General features: G+C 48.3%; 2 protein-coding genes across 4 annotated transcripts; both read right to left on the reverse strand.

Moving 5' to 3' along the window:
• Positions 1-1006: 1006 nt before the first annotated feature.
• Positions 1007-5162, reverse strand: EBP (EBP cholestenol delta-isomerase). Of its 2 annotated transcripts, none has more exons than XM_055393557.2 (5): positions 5033-5162; positions 3715-4026; positions 2356-2392; positions 2103-2233; positions 1007-1485 (listed from the first exon to the last, which is right to left on the reverse strand). In XM_055393557.2, the coding sequence occupies exons 2-5, from the start codon at positions 4013-4015 to the stop codon at positions 1262-1264; spliced, it is 693 nt and encodes a 230-aa protein (XP_055249532.1). In that variant the 5' UTR covers positions 4016-4026; positions 5033-5162; the 3' UTR covers positions 1007-1261. The 2 variants fall into 2 exon arrangements, with proteins under 2 accessions (XP_055249532.1, XP_055249531.1); XM_055393556.2 differs by having other exon boundaries at positions 3715-4079; positions 5033-5140.
• A 758-nt stretch (positions 5163-5920) lies between these two features.
• On the reverse strand, positions 5921-17781 carry PORCN (porcupine O-acyltransferase). Of its 2 annotated transcripts, XM_088833797.1 has the most exons (14): positions 17652-17781; positions 16844-17016; positions 15491-15683; positions 15113-15156; positions 14532-14713; positions 14321-14451; positions 14187-14204; positions 12739-12864; positions 12478-12578; positions 11362-11438; positions 11206-11269; positions 10995-11080; positions 9570-9680; positions 5921-6691 (listed from the first exon to the last, which is right to left on the reverse strand). In XM_088833797.1, exons 2-14 carry the CDS (start codon positions 16977-16979, stop codon positions 6590-6592), a joined length of 1371 nt encoding a protein of 456 aa, XP_088689923.1. In that variant the 5' UTR covers positions 16980-17016; positions 17652-17781; the 3' UTR covers positions 5921-6589. The 2 variants fall into 2 exon arrangements, with proteins under 2 accessions (XP_088689923.1, XP_055249649.1); XM_055393674.2 differs by lacking the exon at positions 14187-14204 and having other exon boundaries at positions 5930-6691.
• Between the last annotated feature and the right edge of the window lie 439 nt (positions 17782-18220).

Below are 18220 nucleotides of genomic sequence, written 5' to 3' on the forward strand. Positions count from 1 at the left end.
CTATGAGGTTAAAGACAGACTGCTGGATGAGCAATAGGGGTCGGTAGGGTGAGGGGTATCTGTGGGTACATGATAAGTGGTCTGTGGGATGAGTGATAGGATATGGTATAAGTGACGGAAGATCTGTGGGGTAATTGGGGATCTATAGGGTGAGTGATGGGGAATGTAAGGTAAATAGATTCTTCAAAGTGATTATGGGGCGTTTACAGGGTGAGTGAGTGAGGGATCTATGGTGAATGATAAAAGACCTATGGGGTAAATGATAGGGCATTTGGTAGGAGAGTGATAAGGTCTGTGCAATACATGATGGGGGATCTATGAGTGAGTCATAGAGTTTTAAGTGATGGAAGGTTTCTTGGGGCAAGTGATGGGGTCTGTGGTGTGAGTGATGGAGGTCTGTGAGGTGAATGAGGTCTGTGAGGATGGAGGTCTGTGAGCTCCATTCTTTCCGTCAGTGGAGCAAATGAAAGGCTGTTTGTGGGAAGAGTGATGGGTATCTTAGGAGTTAATGATGGAGTATGTGGGGTGAGTGATGGGAGGGTAGTGGAGTGACTTTTGTGGGGGTCTCTGGTGTGAGTGATGGGAATCTTTAAGGTAGTGATGGGGTTCTTTGGAGTGAGTAATAGGGGATATATGGAGTTAGTAATGGGGTATTTGTGGGATACCTGATCAGGAGATAAGAGGCTGAGTAAACTGAAGAACTTGGATTTGGAAAATTCTCAACTTGACCATATTTCAAAACAAGAAAGGGTATATTCTGGAGAGAATGCCAAGGGTGTGGATCACGCCTTAAAAGACTTTACAGATGTGATTCATGGACCTAATTAACCATCAGGGGAATCTGTGGGGTCAGTGATGGAAATTTGTGAGGTCATAGGTTGGAGGTCTATGGGATGATGCTGATGCTGGTCTATGGCTGAGAGGATGGTGGTCTGTGGAATGAGTGCTGGAAGGATCTATAGGGTCAGTCATGGGGCATCTCTGGGGTTAATTAAAGATCTCTCAGTAAAGGGTCAAGATCTTTATTTCCTGATTTTAAAAATTGTCCCCATCACAGACTTCCTAGGTACTCTTGTACCTTTGTCCCATTGGCTCCTGACAGTGGCTCCACACTGCTCCTTTCTTCCCACTGCCCACCTATCAACCTGAGTTTGACAGATCAATTCGATTTGTCCTTCCAACCTGTGGGAGCAAGGATTGGAATCTTCTGGCAGGTGGAGAGTTCCTCAATAGCTGGTGTTTAAGCCTAGTTCATCACTCTTTAGTTCTGCTTGCTCTTGGCTTTTGGGGCTTTGGCATCCAGTATGCTCTGGGCATGAGCAAGTTGCTTTATAGAATCCAGTATGAGGAGTCCTGGCAGCACCAGCCACAGGGAGTTCAAGAAAACAAAGTAAAACCAGAAGTAGAGTGGGTGGCCCAGCTCCCCGTGCTGGAATCCATCACGGTACTCTGTCAGGAAATAGAGCACATCTCCATATACCTGACCTGTGGGAGGTAGAAGGAGAAGGAAACTCTGTAAGGAGAAGGAACAATTCCAAGTCATTTCCCAAGTTATTACAGCTCAGGATTCCCAAATTCAGAGACATAAAATTTCTGAAATCACATGACTGAAGATTTGAGAAATCAGAAATGTCAGAATTCCAGAAATCAGAAGCTGAAACTTTCTGAACTCAAGAAAGTTCATGTCTCCAGAATTTAAGCTCAAAATCCTTTCATTTAAGACAGCTCTGGATTCCAGGACTAAAGAGAACTCACATATCCAGAAAGCTAACAACGTAAGAACATGAGGACTGAATCTCAGATGAATGAAGCTCAGAATCTTGATCCAGAAGAATGCAGGGGTTTCCCACCATCATGGGCCACCTCATGTAACTGTAACCCTCATGAGAGACTTTGTTATGGAGCTGGAGGAGAAATGAACTCTTCTGGATTGAGAACACAGGCTGGAGGGGCATGGCTGTTCCAAAACCTCAGGGAGTTTGTCATTCAGTCTGACTCAGCCCTGTATGGGCACAATTGAGAAGTCCCACCTGCAGGAATGCCCCCATGTCTGTAGATCCCCCATCAAGCCCTCAAGCGCCCATTGTGGGCCTTCTTCTCACCCATAGAGACCACAAGCTGTAGGACAAAGCGGAGGGGTTGCTGGCGGAGAAAAGCAATCACCACCCACAGGCTGAGTGGTCCCCACAGGTAAGCCGTGATGGTCTCCATGCATATCGTGAAGTTATCATTCCTGCAAGAGAAAAGGATGGAGGGGGCACTGGCATCACTGTGCTCTACCTACAAGGCACCCCTTAATGCTCCCTGACTTACCTCCCCCCAAAACAATGCAGGTCTCCCTTGACAAACACTTACAGGATGTATCGACTGTCTCCCTTGGCATACTCTTTCCCTGAGGAAGACAAGAAACTTACATGAAGAATATCAACAGGAAAAGGAAGTCAGACTTGTGAGAGCCAAGGGCTCATGTAAGAAGGCAGGTTTTATAACCTCCCCATGCCTCAGTTTCCTCATCTGTGAAATGGGGCAGCTGTTTTCATATGCATACAAGATAATGTGTGCAAACCTGACACAGAACATTAAGTGTTGCTGTGACTATCTTGTATTCAATAAATGTTTGTGGAATAAAATCAGGCAGGTGTAAATGATGCAGTGAGGAAAGTATCCAATAAGAGAAAGAGAGAGAGCTCGAAGGTGAACAGACGAGTAAATGAAAGAGTGAGCAGAGATCACTAAGGAAAAGATAGATCACCCAATATAGACAGGAGACTGAAATAGGTTTTTCACAGGATTCTAAATGGTGAATGAACACGTGAAAGGTACTCATTAATCACTAAGGGAAAGCAAATTAAAACCATGAGATATCACTCACATCCAGTTGAAGGACTAAAATTTAATAAACACCTGATCATATCAAGTGTTGATGAGGATGTGGAAAAACTAACTCTAATATACTGCTGGTGGGAATATAAAATGGTGCACCCGTTCTTGAAAAGTTTGGCAGTTTTTCATAACATTAAACACACATCTACCACAGGACCCATTCTACTCCTCCACATTTACTCAAGAGAAACGAAAGCAGATCTCCACACAGAGACTTGAAGAAGAATGTTCTAGCAGATTTACTCATGAGGCCAAAAAGGAATACTCTTTGTAACAGCAAAAGACTGGGGGGAATACCTATTAAGACTGGAAAAGTCAAATAATTCTGTAACATTTATGCTTTCAAAACTCTTTATAAACTTATGATGAGTGTCCTCATCAAAAAAAAAGCAAAGTTCAGAAGCAAAGTTCATTTAAAAAAAGCATGCTACCATTTATACAAAAGGAAAAATTAAAATGATGATGATAATATGGCATGTATTGTCTGACAAACATTGTTCTAAGTGTCTTACATGTATTTGGGTATGATTATTATCCCTCTTCTACAGTTGAGAAAACTGAGGCTTATGTGTGTAATTTATGTGTAAAACCCTGAAAAGAAACATAAGCAATTATTTGGGGAAACTTGGTGGATAGAAGGTAGATTTTTACTGCATACCTCTAAATGGCTTCATCTTGGACCCACGTGAGTATATATGCAACAAAAGTTAAATAAATTTTAATAATTTATTTTAAACAAATGGAATAAGAGTTGGTGGGTGGGTAAACATCTAAGCCAATCCTTGTCCAGGCAATTCCCTTCCACAGCATATTGAGGAACCCAGGACTCACAGAGTTGAGATAAGATGGCTTGGTCTCCGAGAAGGTCTGCATGGTAGAGGCTGAACCAGCCCTCAATCACCAAGTGAATGAACCCACACACTGCAAACCAGCACAGGGACAGTCTCCGCCAAGTCCCCAGTGGGACGACTGCAGCACGCCCTGACAACAGCCATGTGGTCACAACTAAGACTCCAGAGACGGAGAAGAGGCCAGCCAGGATATGCCAGGTGGGGCAGTCATTAGGCACAAAGTTGTCTAGTCTCAGGTGCCGAGGCCAGTAGGGGTGCGTGGGGCTGGCGCTGGTGGTCATGTCTTTGTAGGCTGATGGTGGTGTGTGGATACGGAGAAAACAGAATAAAAAAAAAAAAAAAGACCTGAACAAATACAAAGGCATAGAATGAGATCATAAAATCAAATACAAATAGTTTATTATGACAAGAAATGTAAGTGGACTCAATTAACCGATTAAGACTGAGTCAAAATAATCTAATTATATACTATTTTAAAAACATGACTATAAGGCCACAGAAAAACTGAAAGCTTGTTCCTGCCCTCTGGGAGCCATATGATATGGTAGACACAGGAACCAGAACAGGTCCCAGCTCTCATTGGTTTCACTGGGGAAGATAGAACCAGGCCAAGTCTCTGCTCTCATTGGTCACAGTCTGGTGGTCAGACACAAAAATCAGACTAGGTCCCAGCCCTCATTGGTCATGCTCTGGCGAGGGAGACACAGTAACCAGGCCTGATCCCCGCCCTCAGGGGTTACAGTCCGCTGGGGGAGACACAGGAGCCAGGCCCGGTGCCATGCCTCACAGGTCTGCTAGGGGAGACACAACGACAAGATTTACAGGGGTCACTGTCTTGCATCCTGCAACGGAAAGCTATTACCCTCCCCATAGTCCTGAAACTGCAGGACAGACAAAAAAGATGACTAATCAGAACTACACCTTCAGGTTCAGTGTATGGGATTATCCGACCCCTCCCGAAATTGCTCACCCTGCAGCCAACCCGCAAGAAAGAGGAAAGAGGAGGGCAGGGGTCCTGCGCCGGGAGCTAAAGAGGAAAAGGAGGGGCAAATACAGAGACCACCAATCAGAACTAGAACCCTCTGGTTCAGCTGCCCGATGAGAAGGCAGATCTTTTGCAGTCGCGACAACCGCGCAGTAGCCGACCGCCCTGCGCAAGTGCGTGGGGGTGGTGAGGGTGGCAAAGCGGCGGGGGAAGTGGGGGCGGGGGAAGGGTCTTGCGCAGGCGCGCCAAGGTCTGGCCATTTAGCAATTGAGAGCTAAGGAATGGAGAGGCAGTTCAGGCGGAGGGCACTCACTCAACAGCGCGTTTGCAGCGGCCTCTCCCACAGGCTCCCGGGTCTCACTAAGATCGCTTGCTGGCTCTGAAATATCACTACTTCAAAATCCAACCCCTCACAGGTTCCGCCTTATGGAACTGGCCAATGGAGGAGCTGAAAATGAGACCAGTGCCGCTCTCAACCAATAGTTATTGTCTGTATGCCGCCGACCCCGCCCTCACGCGTGGTACCATTTTTGCTGCGGAGAAGCCACAGTTGGTGGGCGTTTTCAGCTGGAAGCCAATCTGTGGCAAGTCTTGACTTGTTTCTCTAATCCCTTATCCATCCCATCGGAAATCGGGTGTTTATCTGCTGTTGAATCAGCATTGCGTTGCCCTCATTTGTAAAAGCAGAGCAACCAAAACTTTCTCCAGATCAGCCTTCAATCCTAACCCCCCCAAATGGGCAAGGAAACTTAATACAAATAAGTCCTGGTGGCTCATTAGTAAAGTATCCACCTGCAATGCAGGAGACGTGGGTTCGACCCCTGGGTCGGGAAGATCCCCTGGAGAAGGGAATGGCAATCCACTCCAGTATTCTTGCCTGGGAAATCCCATGGACAGAGGAACCCGCGGGCTACAGTCTATGGGGTTGCAGAGTTGGATACAACTAACAGAAAGATCAAATCTTAACTGCTGCTTCCATCTCTCCCTCAGGCCATCTCCATCCTGACTTCAAGTCAGAAGAACCAATCAAAACCCAAGCCCCTCAGCCTTGCTGACCAATTGACATGGAGGCCCTCAAACCCCCTGTGCCAACTCTTAAGAGTGAATCGAAACTCCATAACTCTAAGCCAGTGGGCACCCAGACTATTCTGTCAGTCTCCAGACCCAACCCAGACCTTCTATCCAATTAGAATCCACACCCCTCAGTCCTAAGGACCAATAGGCATCAACTCTTCATCAGTCTTGCTTTTCCTCCACTGTCCCAGTCAAGGAAACCAGTTAGAATGGGAATTCCTCAGTTTTTCAGTCAATTAGAACAATTAGTATCAGGCCTCCCCCACATCCAGGTATCCAATCTGTCCTGGTCCCACTCAAATCTAGCAGTACTATCCTTAGGCTCATCATTCAATCATGAATGATAATAAATGAACTACAAACCAATCACAACCTCCCTCTTCATGGTTTCTAGCTTCCAAACCTTTATCCATGCTGTGTCCCCTTGCTAATTCATTTCTATTCCCCACTGAGCAGTGAAGAAAGAGGCTTTTGTATATTTCCTACTTTTATTTGATAATAACAAACTGTATAAAAAGGGACAAGGAAGGCGGGGAGGCCCTGGATCTCCCCCTCTCTGCTTCCCCAAGCATCACCCACCCCTAGGCCCCAGGAGGGACCACTCCCTTCCCGCCTTGTGGTGGGGTGGGGATTGACAGGCATGGAAATGGTGTGTGTGTGTGTTTGTGTATGGGTGTTGAGGGGGATCAAGGATGGAGAGAGGGTCAAGAATTAGAGGGCCTTCCCTCATCACCCATCAGAGCTGGCACCCTGAGGAGGGGTCTTGAGGGAGCTTGTGATGGTCCACAGATGTGTCTCAGCCTATGAGACGGTAGAAGATCCAGCATCCAAAAGTGACCCAGTGACTGGCCCAGCTGAGCTCTGACCATTTGTGGACAGTGTATGCCATGCCGTAGCCCTGTGGGAAAGAGGTGACGGTTGGTCCCACTCAGCAAGAATAAAGATCTCAGGAAAACCCATCCTTTGCTCAAGGATGTTTCTGTGATTCCACTGCAACCCTGAGTGAGGCCCCAGAGAAGAGACTGAGTACATATGAAAGGTAAGCAGACTTAGTTTTTTTTTCTTTTGTGTTTTCTCCTCTTTTAAAAATTTAAATTCAATCCTGGAGAAGGAAATGGCAACCCACTCCAGTACTCTTGCCTGGAAAATCCCATAGACGGAGGAGCCTGGTGGGCTACAGTCCATGGGGTCGCAGAGAGTCGGATATGACTGAGCGACTTCACTTTATGGTAACATAATTTTTTTTTACATAAATTTATGTTCCATTTTGTTCTTGGTATTCCATTTACAGAATTCACTTGAAATTGTTGACTTTCTTCATTGGCTTCCACAGTTCTTGGATATACTTGTATGAGTCTAAGACTTCATAACCCAATCCAGTCTTTACATTTGACAATAAATAAAAACTTCCAAGTTATAATGGATTTGAAATTTTTTGTTAAAATGCACTAAACTTACCTTGTATGCCATTCCAGTAATACTTCCTTAAATATTAAACCAAGCAAGGCATTTCTATTGTACATCTTTCTTAGACTGAACTTCTTAAAGGATAGAGGCCCTATCTCCAGAACCTTGCAGGATGTGAGACACATAATAAGTGTAAAATAAGCAAGTCTATTATGGATAATCTGTGTTAAATAAGGATGAAATAGTTTGGTAACTGACTTTCCTGTTTCTTTTAACTTACTTTTTAGTGTAATACAGGGGCTTGGACTTAACAAAGTGGTTTTGAATACCAGTTCCTTAACGTGTAATCTTAGGCAAATAAACTTCTGTAAACCACATCTTCTTCGTCTTAAAATCATGGGACTTCCCTAGTGGTCCAGTGGTTAAGATTCCGCACTTTCACCACTGGTGGCTGGGGAACTAATATTCCATATGCCTTGAGGCGAGGCTAAAAAAAAAATGAACTGAATAAAATAAAATGAGATTACTTGTAAAAAAAAATTTAAATTCGAGACAAGGCAATCCCACTCTCTGACCTGTATTCTCCCTTATATATAAAGAGTTCCTAGAAATTTAGTTTTTAAAAAGACAGACATTAGCAAAGGAGGTGAATAGGCCATTTTCAGAAAAGGAAAAAGAATGAAATCGCTCTTAAACATAGCAAAAGATACTCGGCCTCATGCATCACCTCCCTCCCCTCAAACGGACAGACTTCTCTGTGAAGTCTGAGAGGCGCTCTGTTATTGTTACGACAAGCACGATCACACACTGCTGGTGGGAGGGTGAAAAGCTAACTTCTCCACTGCTGTCAAGGCTAGAGCCCACAGTTCTGTCTGCTCCTCTGTGAATGCACATGGATGTGACGTTATTACTTGCTGTAGCATTACTTACAATAGAAAAGGAGTGGAAAATCACCTGGGCGTTCACTGATAAGGGACACACTATATTATGTCACAATGGAAAAAATGAATGAGGATACTCTGTGTCTTTTTTAAAAAAATTATTTATTTGGCTGTGCCAGGTGTTAGTTGCGGTATGCAGGATCTAGTTCCCTGACTGGGGATCAAACCCAGGCCCCCTGCATTGGGAGCTCAGGGTCTTAGCCACCGGACCACCGAGGAAGTCCCTACTCTATGCCTTAGAAGTTTTCAAGAATTATGTGAAAAAAGCAACATGCAGCACAGTGGCATTCATGTGTTACCTTTAGGGTAAAAACCAGGGGGGGGAATTAAAAATATTTTTATATCTGCTTATTATGCTTATATTTTAGAAGACTAGTTCAATAAAATGAACAAAAGTGGGTACTCATAAGAGGATGGAGGTAAGATGGTAGGAATAAGACTTTCCCCTGAATATCTTGTACACTGGTGTTTGAACCATGCGATATGCATTAACTTTTTTTTTTTTTAGCTGTGTCTCGAGGATTGCAGGACCTTAGTACCCTGACCAGGGATTGAACCTGGGCCCCAGCAGTGAAAGTGCCATGTGCTAACCACTGGACTGCCAGGGAATTTCCTGCATTAACTATTTTTTAAAGTTTTAATAAAAAAACAAAAATTTTATTTAAAAAGAAGCAAAACCCAGATTTCACACATTCAACCTGAATGAAAAATCAATAATTGTTTTTTAATGACAAATATAAAATATAAAGTTTTATTTTCAATTAAAAATTGAACTAAGATAATTCCTGGTGGTCCAGTGGTTAGGACTAGGTGCTTTCACTGTGGTGGCCCAGGGTTCAATTCCTGGGCAGGGAACTAAGATCCCGCAAGATGCCTGGCATGGCCAAAAAAAAAAAAACAGAGAGAAGCAAAACCTGGATCCTGTTAGTGCCATATAAATAAACATTACTTTCAAATTGTTTTTCATTTAAAGAGGAGTAAAATCTGGAATGTGCACACTCTACCTGAATAAAAATAGTATATACATTTTAATATACAACTTTAAAGTAGAATCCAGGAGTTGCACAATCAATATAAGTAAAACTATTTTTAACAAATAAAGAAAACTTGTGAGTTCTACCTAAGTAACAATATGATGAAATAATTAACTTTTAAAAAAGGAAAACTCAGATTTTATATTCTATCTATAGAAAATAAATTTATAAGTAAAATAAACATATTTTGCACACTTCATCCAAGTAAAAGACCCAACAGTATCAATCAACCAGAGGGACAATGGGAGAGAAGGACAAAGGAGCAGTGGTTACACAAGCTGGAGACACTGGACACAGGCCCTCATGCCTTGTCCTCCACACCTTTGTTCTTATGGTTCTGATGAGCAGGGAGCACATCCCTGGGTGACCCCCAGCCCAGGGCCCCCCACCTTACCTGTTCCTCTGTGGTGTCGTCCACATCAACATCAAACAGGGAGCCCAGGTAGGCTAGGTGGAAGATGGCAAGGGCCCCAAAGAACAGGTTTAAGGCTCGCACCCCCAGGCCCTGTGGAAGACAGATGGATAAGCCTGGCAGCTGGACCTAATCACTGTCCTCCAATCCTGCCTGGGCAGGTGTTCCCAGGGAAACACTCTGCTGCTGCTGCTGCTACTGCTGCTAAGTCGCTTCAGTTGTGTCTGAGTCTGTGTGACCCTATAGACAGCAGCCCACCAGGCTCCCCCATCCCTGGGATTCTTGGCAAGAACACTGGAGTGGGTTGCCATTTCCTCCTCCAATGCATGAAAGTGAAAAGTGAAAGTGAAGTCGCTCAGTAGTGTCTGACTCTTCGTGACCCCATGGACTGCAGCCCACCAGGCTCCTCCGTCCATGGGATTTTCCAGGCAAGAGTACTGGAGTGGGGTGCCATTGCCTTCTCCGAGGGAAACACTCTAGGCACAGAAGTAAGGATGTCCAGGGCACCCCCTGCCAGAGTAGGAAAGAGATGGTTCTGATCCTCCTGTGGGAGCTCAAGGGGTATCCAAGGATGAGGATACTGTTAGCTTGAGAACATCCAAATTGGGGGAGATTTGAGCATTCAGGCAGAGGAGGAAGAATGATGGGTGGGGCTTTGAGTTGGGGGTTTATGGTGATAAACATTGGCTGGCTGGTTAGAGGCAAATCTGAAATTCTCCATACTTCTTGTTGCCAAAAGAATGAGAAAAAAAGACACAAACCAAAGTAAATCGCTACTATGACCTACAGGGCCCACCTCTCCCCCTCTGACTCACTCTGCTCAAGCCATCCTGGCCTCCTCACTATTCCTCAAATATTTCAGGCACTCTTCCATCTCAGGGCCTTTACTCTGGTTGTTCCCTTTGCCCAAAATGCTCCCCTTCCTTACCTCCTTCAGTTAAAGAACTCAAAAGTCACTTCCCCACTTAAACTTGAAACCACCCACCCCTGATACTTCCCTCTCCCCTTCTCTTATGTATTTTCTCCTCAGCACTAATCACAACCTAACAAGCTACTACACTTTGCTGACTTATTTTTAATTTACTGTCTACCCTGTTAAAATGTTTGTCCCAGAGGGCTGAGATTTTGATTTTGTTCATCACTGTGTCTCCAGCACCTAGAACAGTGCCTGGGACCAGGAGGTGCTCAGCAAATGTTCATTGGGAAAATAAACGCTAGGTGGGTATACAGCAGTCGCTTGATACATTCTTATTAGAGAGATAGATGCCAGTGAAGAGAGGTGAGGTTATGAACATGGTTCAGGACTGGAAGAGCAAGCTGGGCACCCTGAGATAGATATAAGATGGAAAGAGAAATCATTTTTGAGGGGGGGAGTTGACCACAAGGCTGCCTAGGCTGAATCCTCACCAAGCGATGCTGGTGTGAACAGTCTGGTGGGCACCGTTTTGATAAGACGCAGGCACTGAGAATCCGAGCCAGGCGCTTTCGGAGAACTAGGGCAGATGCGGGAGAGGGGAAGGCAAGCCGGTCAGGTTAGCCTCAGGGGACAGTGGGTCCAGCCCGCTACCGACCGACACCAGCCACCCGTCCCATCTGCTGGGTTGGGTTCTGCACTCACCATGCTCCACGTAAGTGATAAATGCCAGGGACAGCAGTACTGCAGCCAGGTGGAAGCTGAAGCCCTGGGGTGGGGTTGGGGGCAGTGAGGTGAGTGAGCAGGAGGCCCCGCCACCCCCACCCAGCTCCCATCCTGGTCCCACTCTGCTCTGCTCACGTGCAGAAGGGCGCTGGCTGCATAGGTGACCAGCACGGCTGAGAAGGTCCCCAGGTGGAGAGCGTTCTTGAAAACATCTACAGCGGGGGGAGAGGTGGGGCAAGAGTCTCCTGAGCTTGTCCCCTGCCCTTCCTGGGGGGCCATTAGGGCAGGGTGAGGATACCCACAACCTCTCAGGGCCCCCAGGATGAAGTCTGTCTATAATGGCCTCCAATTTCACATTATCTAAAACTTAGCTCCTGATTGCCCCTCCCAACCTGTTCCTCCTGTAGTCTTTCCAAGTGTGGCCAATGTCAACTAAACCCTTCCAATTCATCAGGATCAAAAGCCTCACTATCACCTTTGATCTGCTCCTCTCCTGACTCCAATAACCAAACTCTTAGCAGATTCTGTCAGTTCTAGCTTTGGAGTTTATCCAGAATTTGACCTCTCCATTTCCACTGCTGCCCTCCCCAACACCCTGTCTTTCCTCACAGTAGCCAGAGGATCCTGTTACAACCCAAGGCAACCCGTGGCCCTCCTCTGCTCAGACCCCTGCTCTGTCTCTTTCAGAGAAAAAGCCAAAGTCCTCCCCGTGGCCAGAGAGACCCTATAGGACCAGGCTCTGTCAACCCTTGGAGCTCACCTCCTGCCCCTCACCCCCTTGCTCACTCTGCTCCGACTCTACTGGTCTCACCGTACCTCAAATGTGCCAGGTATACACCTGCCTCAGGGCCTGTGCACTGCTGTTCCTGCCATCTGTTACATCTCTCCCATACATATTTGCATTGATTGCTTTCTCACCTCTAGGTCTTTGCTCAGACTAGCTCCTCCGTGAGACTTGCTCTGGTTGATTTATTTAAAATTGCATCCACTCCCACCCACACACTCCTAACACTCCCAGATCATCTTCACCTTCTCTCTTCCTTTTTCTTACCACAGCACATATCACCACCTGAACTACTGTGTATTTTTTTAAAATTATACTGCTCCCCCAACAAAAATGTCAACTCCACAAGGACAGGAGTTGTTTGGGAGGTTTCTGGTCCCTACTATCTTCAACTTGTTATATGAATGTGAAAAGGGGTGTGGGTTGATGACTGCCAACCCTCCTGGAGTGATGACTTTGTGACTCACAGTTATTTAGCCAATAAGACATGGGCAGGTTCCAGCTTGTGACAACTTCCACCATGGACCGGGGCAGCTCCACATTCAGTGGCTTAGAGACTGTCAGGTCCCTGTGGGCAAAAGAGACACGGAAACTTATTTGGGATTTAACCCACCTGAAAGTCACACTTTTGTTCCTAGTTGTTCCCTCCCCTGGGAGCATCCCCCCTCCTCCCTGACGCTCCTCTAGGCAGCACCCTGTGGGAGATGGAGCCCCCCAGCCCTCCCCACCATTCCAGGTGATCCTTCTCCTCGGTGAAGCCAGCCCCCGCCAATGTGGCCGTGGCTTCGGACAGAAAGCCCACAAAGTAGTTGCTGAAGTGGAAGGAGACAGCACTCTCGTAGGCTCGCAGCCACCTGGGGGAAAAGGAGCCAGAGAGAGAGGCATCATGCCCAGGTCCAGGCATGACAACCCCCAATTGCCAGCATCCCTGGCCCCACTCCGTAGACTCACCTTACCATGGTGCCCCTAGGGGTCAGGAAGGCAGCAGAGAAGAAAGGAAAGAGAGTCAGAGAGGCCCTGGAAGCTGGTCTGAGTTGTTCATCGACAAGACAGACAGAAACATGGCAGCAAAAGAGGTGACAGTCATGCTACGATAGTCACACATATACATCCTTCCATGCCCTGTTGGTTAGTTTCAGGTGGCTCAAAGTGATATGTGAGGTGCTCTATGATATGACATAGTCCCACGGCCTCACCTGGCCAGACATCCAGACCCAGCCACTGTTAGAGGCTGATCTCACAGCTACATGGGCAGACACACATACTATAAGACTCCCAGCTCTCTGACCAGATTCAGTGACCATAAGACAGATGGAAGTCCTTTAGTTAGCCTCAGAGATTGTCAAGCACCCAGTTATGTACACATACACAATTCTACACTTAAGACAGTCATCCTGTCAGTTGTACAATCAGACATGGTCAAAGACAGGAAACATCTTCCACTGGAAAAAGTGTAGGTTCTGGATTCAGGCCTGGGATTAATGTCTGGCTGTAGCTGGGTGACAGTGGGCAAGTCATCCCACCTTTCAGAGCTTCATTCAGCATCAGACACAATCAGCGGCCAATGAGGAGGGGAGAAGTTCATGTAATCAAAGAGCTGGATGAAATCCTAGTCACACCAGGGGTGGATGGTCAGTCCTGCCCCTCCGTTGGACAATATTGAGGAGTCAGAGAAGGCAGATCCATAGGCAGAATCATCACAGACACACACAGATCCATTCCCAGCCACAGTTAGAGACAAGCCAGATTTATCCTATCCAGTGACAGCTACATGCTCCCATCACAGACAACCGCACAGCCAGCCAGAACTCCAGTCCCACACAAGGAGTCCCTGGCTGACAGGCAAAAACCCACACACACCTCTAGCCAGTGTCATAGACAGGTCAGCATCGCCAGCTGACACAAATCTGTTGCTCTCTATTGCACTCATATAACTTGCTTCTGATGGTGGAATACAGAACAGATGGACAGACAGGCACAGTATGAAATGGAGTATCTACTGTACATGGAGTTATAGGGCCAATCACGGTCAAACCAAAGCCTCAGACAAACACTCAGTCTCTGTCTAGTCACTGGGTAGATGGTCAGTCTCAGACTCACAGAACCAATCAGTTACAGACTATGCCCCCACCCCCCAAGTCAGCCCCACTCGCCCTCAGCACCTGCCCTCATTTACCTGACTTTGCGTTTCTTGCTGTAGTAACAGAAGACAGATAGAAGCATTAAGAGACAAGCTCAGAGCTGGGGAGACCCCAGGTCCCTCCCCAACCCCCTCACTGCCGGGGCAGAGGCCTCGAAGGCTGTGCTCACTTGCGAAGGAGGCGGTCACCATCAAGGGGAATGAAGTACGGGAAGAGGTAGGGCCCCACACAGGTGGACAGCACAAGGCACAGCAGGGCCAGCGCCAGGCTCCGGGCCACCTTCTGCAGCCATCGGCGGCTCTATGGGGATCAAGGCTCCATGAACACTGCCTCATGGTGGCTCCCACGGTCCCTGCCCACCTGTCTACCCAGGGCCTCACCAGCGGGCGACCTTGGACGGCCTGTAGGTAGCTGTGGAAGGATATCCAGGGCCCGAACACGATGGTGCCCACGAAGTAGAGGTAGCCCATGAACTCCACAGGCGAGGGCACTGCGCCCACCTCGCCCCTGTCCAGGTCGAAGCCCAGAGACACCGCCTTCATGGCCACGATCATCTGGGCCCCTACATGTGGTGCCCATGGTCAAGTGGATGAGAAGAGAGCAGGTAGCCATGGGGGGATGTGGGGATCACCAGGTGAAAGGCGGTAGGAAAGAAGAGTGCAAGGGTGGACAGGTGGGCACAGGGTCAGACAGGCAGTTGAGCAGGTGGGCCCAGGACCGGCAGATGTTCCGACTCTATAGAGAGTCAGGCACGGACATGAGATGGGACAGACAGATGGGGTGGGGGAAGAGGCATGGTAGAGAGAAACACAGACGTGAGGGGAGTCTGAGGGCTGCGTGTCCAGTGAGCTAGGCAGATGAGGGAGAAGCATGGGGAAGGCAAGAGACAGGGTGGGGGGATTTAGGAGAGGTGGAGTGGGGCTGGAGGGCTGGGGCAGGGGACAGAACCAGGGCTGCCTACCTCGCATCTTGTGCCATGTCACGGTATCCACCATGTGCATCTCACTGAGGAAAAAGGTGGTGATCTTGGCCCTATGACTCCCCTGGCCTCAGACACCGCAAAGCGGGGAAACCAAGGTGCAGAGACAGTATATTTTCCCTGCCCTGCACAACCTCATGGAGGAAGAGTTCTCCAGGACTCCCTCCTCCAGGGGGAGCTCAAGTCCCACCTGTCCAGTGTAGCCCTTTGGAAAGAACAAGCCTCCCAGATTTCCACCGCCTCCAGAAACATCCTATGCCTTCCCTGTCCTGGACAGTCTCATGAGGGGTGGCCTGGGGACCCACCCACCCCCACCCACTCTTCTTTTGATGGTACAGGGATGAGGACTCACGCCCATACCCCATAAGCAGGTAGATGAGGATGGTGACGGAGAGGAAGACGCCCCGATGGGAAGAATGTCGGCAGAGGAACAGCACGAGGTAGCACAGGAGGCTGAGCAGCACGACCCAAACCATGTGCAGCTGGAAGAAGTGGTAGAGGCTGAAGAAGCCGCCTGCTACGGTACTTGCATGCTTCAGGTAGGATGGCAACCCTTTGGGTGAAAGAAAGAGAGACCATGATAGGGAACTAGAGAAGGGTTGGTAGAAGGGCAACCTGGGCAGAGTTCACAGCTCAGGCAAAGGCTTAGAGGTTGGAATGTGGTGGGATTGCAGGTGACACAAAGCAGGTTTTGTGGAGCTGGGGAGGCAGCTTGGGTTTAAAGAAAAGAGACATCTATAAAGGTCATTTTGGGAGCCCTGGAGGAAATCTGAATAACTTATATTGGATAACACTATAGCATTGAGATTAAATTTCCTGAGGGGTGATGGTTTAGGCTATGGTTGTGGGGGGAAGATGTCCTTATTCTTGGGGGACACATGCAAGAGGATTTGGGGTGAAGTGTCAGCAGGTTATTCAAGTGATTCAGGAAGATGATCAAGCGATCGATAGAGCGAGCTAATGTGGCAGGATGTTGACAGTTGGAGAATCAGGTGATGCATATATGAGTGTTCATTGTACTATTCTTTCAACTTAGCTTTGCAGTAACTTTGAAATTTTTCAAAATGATAAACCTGGGGAAAAATAAAACATCCATTTAAGATAAAAGAACAAGAAAAAAAGAAAGTGTAGAACTTCTGAGTTCCAAAATTCTCAGCATCCTATAGGAACCTTGGGGACTTGGAATCTTATCTTTTAGATAAAGGCATGCCCTGGTTTGTGGAAACATTTCAGAATCTTAGACTCCAGAAATTTTGAGTCTAGAAATCCAGAACGCCAGCATTTTGGAAGCATAGAACGTGAGAATTTCAATGTGTCAGAATCCCCAAACCCTATAACATGGTACTTTGGGATACATGGTACTTTCCATAGCCCTGTAACATGTGCATTTCAGAATTTTATAACCTTGGGATGTAGGCATTTCAAGACCCCAAAATTTAAGAACCTCAGCTTTCAAGAGTCCCAGAACCCAGGGCTACTGAAAGGCATGGTTTGGCATGGCAGGATGAGACTTGGTGTGATGTGGCATGAGGCGGCTGGGTTAGTAGGATGTGGGGTGGTAGAGTGGGCCTTAGCCTGGTGGGATGTGGTAGGCTGGACACATAGGAGCCTGGCTTGGCAAGATATGGCAGAATAAAGTGGGCCTTGGGGTGGATAAATGTGGCATGTGTGATATGGCTTGGCATGGTGGCCCATGGTGGGGCAGGCACTTACCAAGCCTCCAGAGGAGGCGGCAGGCGAGGCAGATGGCAAGGAGCAACCAGATCTGGTCAAGGCCCTGCTGGGCAGTAGGCAGGAGACAGCCCTGCAGCAGCTGCTGGAAAAATTCCTGGCGGCTGAAGGTGGCCATTGCGGACCCCCAAGGATGGATGGACAGATGGATAGACCTGCCGAAGGAGGGACACAGAGGAGGCTAGCTGGGATGTCCATGGGGCAGACGATGCTCAGGGGATGGATTTGAGCACTCAGATTTCAGCTTAGGGTATGGTGGGGGGAGGGTGCGAGTGTCAGGTATATCAGACTGAGCCCTGAACTGTGTGTGTATGTGTGTGTGTAGGGGTGTCCCGGGTGCCCATTCACAGCCTGTGACCTGAGGTGAATGAAGGATCTGTGTTCTTGTACGCTGGGAACAGTCTGGGTCCGATGGTGATTGAATGGTGTACATTCTAGGCCTGTATATCAAATTGAAGGGCTCCCTGGTTTTCAAGGTAGAGTCACGCTGTGTGGAGGGTAGAGCGGGAGATCCTGTGACACTCGGGGACCGTGTGCATCTCTCCTTGAACGGAGGTGGGGGATGTCCTGTATCCCCCGCGCGCCCCATCCCACCCCCACCCGACCGCCAACAAAGCTCCTCCCAGGCCTGGGGGCTGCAGGGAGGTGGAGATGGCGGTAAGGGACACGGCAGAAGGGGGAGTTGGAAAGGTGATGGAGAAGGGGCCCTAGCACACGCACTGCAGACCCGCAAGGGGAGGCCGGCTCAGGATGCAAGCGGGAGAGCCGAGCGTGCACCACCGGCACCTACCTGGCAGTAAGGAAGCTGCGGTCCAAGGGGCTGGGGACGTGCCGCCGCCGCCGTCGTCGCTGCCTCCTCCCGGCAGCCTCCCCCGCAGGCCGCAAGGCCGGGACCAGCTGCAGCTCTCAGGGCGGCGCGGTGAGCGGGCCCTTTAAATCCCGGGCCGGCCCGGTCGGCCAATAAGAGCACGGGAGCGGGGCGGGGACGAAGGAGGAGGGGAGCGGGAGGACTGAAGGAAGGAGCTGGAGGTTGAGTGGAGCCGGGCACGGGGGACGTAGGAGAGCGGAACGTTGGCTCCTGCAACTTTCCGACCTTTTAGTGTGCCAGTCCCTAAAGGGTAGTGTCGGGAGGTCTTCTGATCATCCAAGAAGAAACCGTCCAATCACCAAATTCCTAAACCGTGGAAGCCAAGATGGAAAAGATGGGGGAGGGAGGAGAGAAAACCGGCTCCTCCACTCATCCGCCTCGCCCCTGAAACTGCCCACCCGCACACGTCTTTGTGACATTGTTATGCCCCCGTTTCACAGATGGAAAAATAAACCGAAGTCTCTCCTTACCCAAACTTTGAGGGAACTATG

The sequence above is a fragment of the Moschus berezovskii genome, chromosome X (assembly GCF_049115385.1).
Source record: "Moschus berezovskii isolate FMDL1 chromosome X, NW_MosBer_1.0, whole genome shotgun sequence".
Taxonomy (NCBI): domain Eukaryota; kingdom Metazoa; phylum Chordata; class Mammalia; order Artiodactyla; family Moschidae; genus Moschus; species Moschus berezovskii.

Bases quoted from the DNA above. Each gene is read 5' to 3' on its own strand.
- EBP (XM_055393557.2), bottom strand. From the start codon at position 4,015: ATGACCACCAGCGCCAGCCCCACGCACCCCTACTGGCCTCGGCACCTG. The intron at 2,234-2,355 runs GTAAGTGTTTGT...TTTCTCTTGCAG, and splicing joins GGAGACAGTCGATACATCCT to GAATGATAACTTCACGATAT. The intron at 1,486-2,102 runs GTGAGAAGAAGG...TACCTCCCACAG, and splicing joins ACAGCTTGTGGTCTCTATGG to GTCAGGTATATGGAGATGTG.
- PORCN (XM_088833797.1), bottom strand. From the start codon at position 16,979: ATGGCCACCTTCAGCCGCCAGGAATTTTTCCAGCAGCTGCTGCAGGGC. The intron at 14,452-14,531 runs GTGAGGCCCTGG...TGATCCCCATAG, and splicing joins CCGTCCAAGGTCGCCCGCTG to AGCCGCCGATGGCTGCAGAA. The intron at 6,692-9,569 runs GTAAGGTGGGGG...TCTTTCCCACAG, and splicing joins ACGACACCACAGAGGAACAG to GGCTACGGCATGGCATACAC.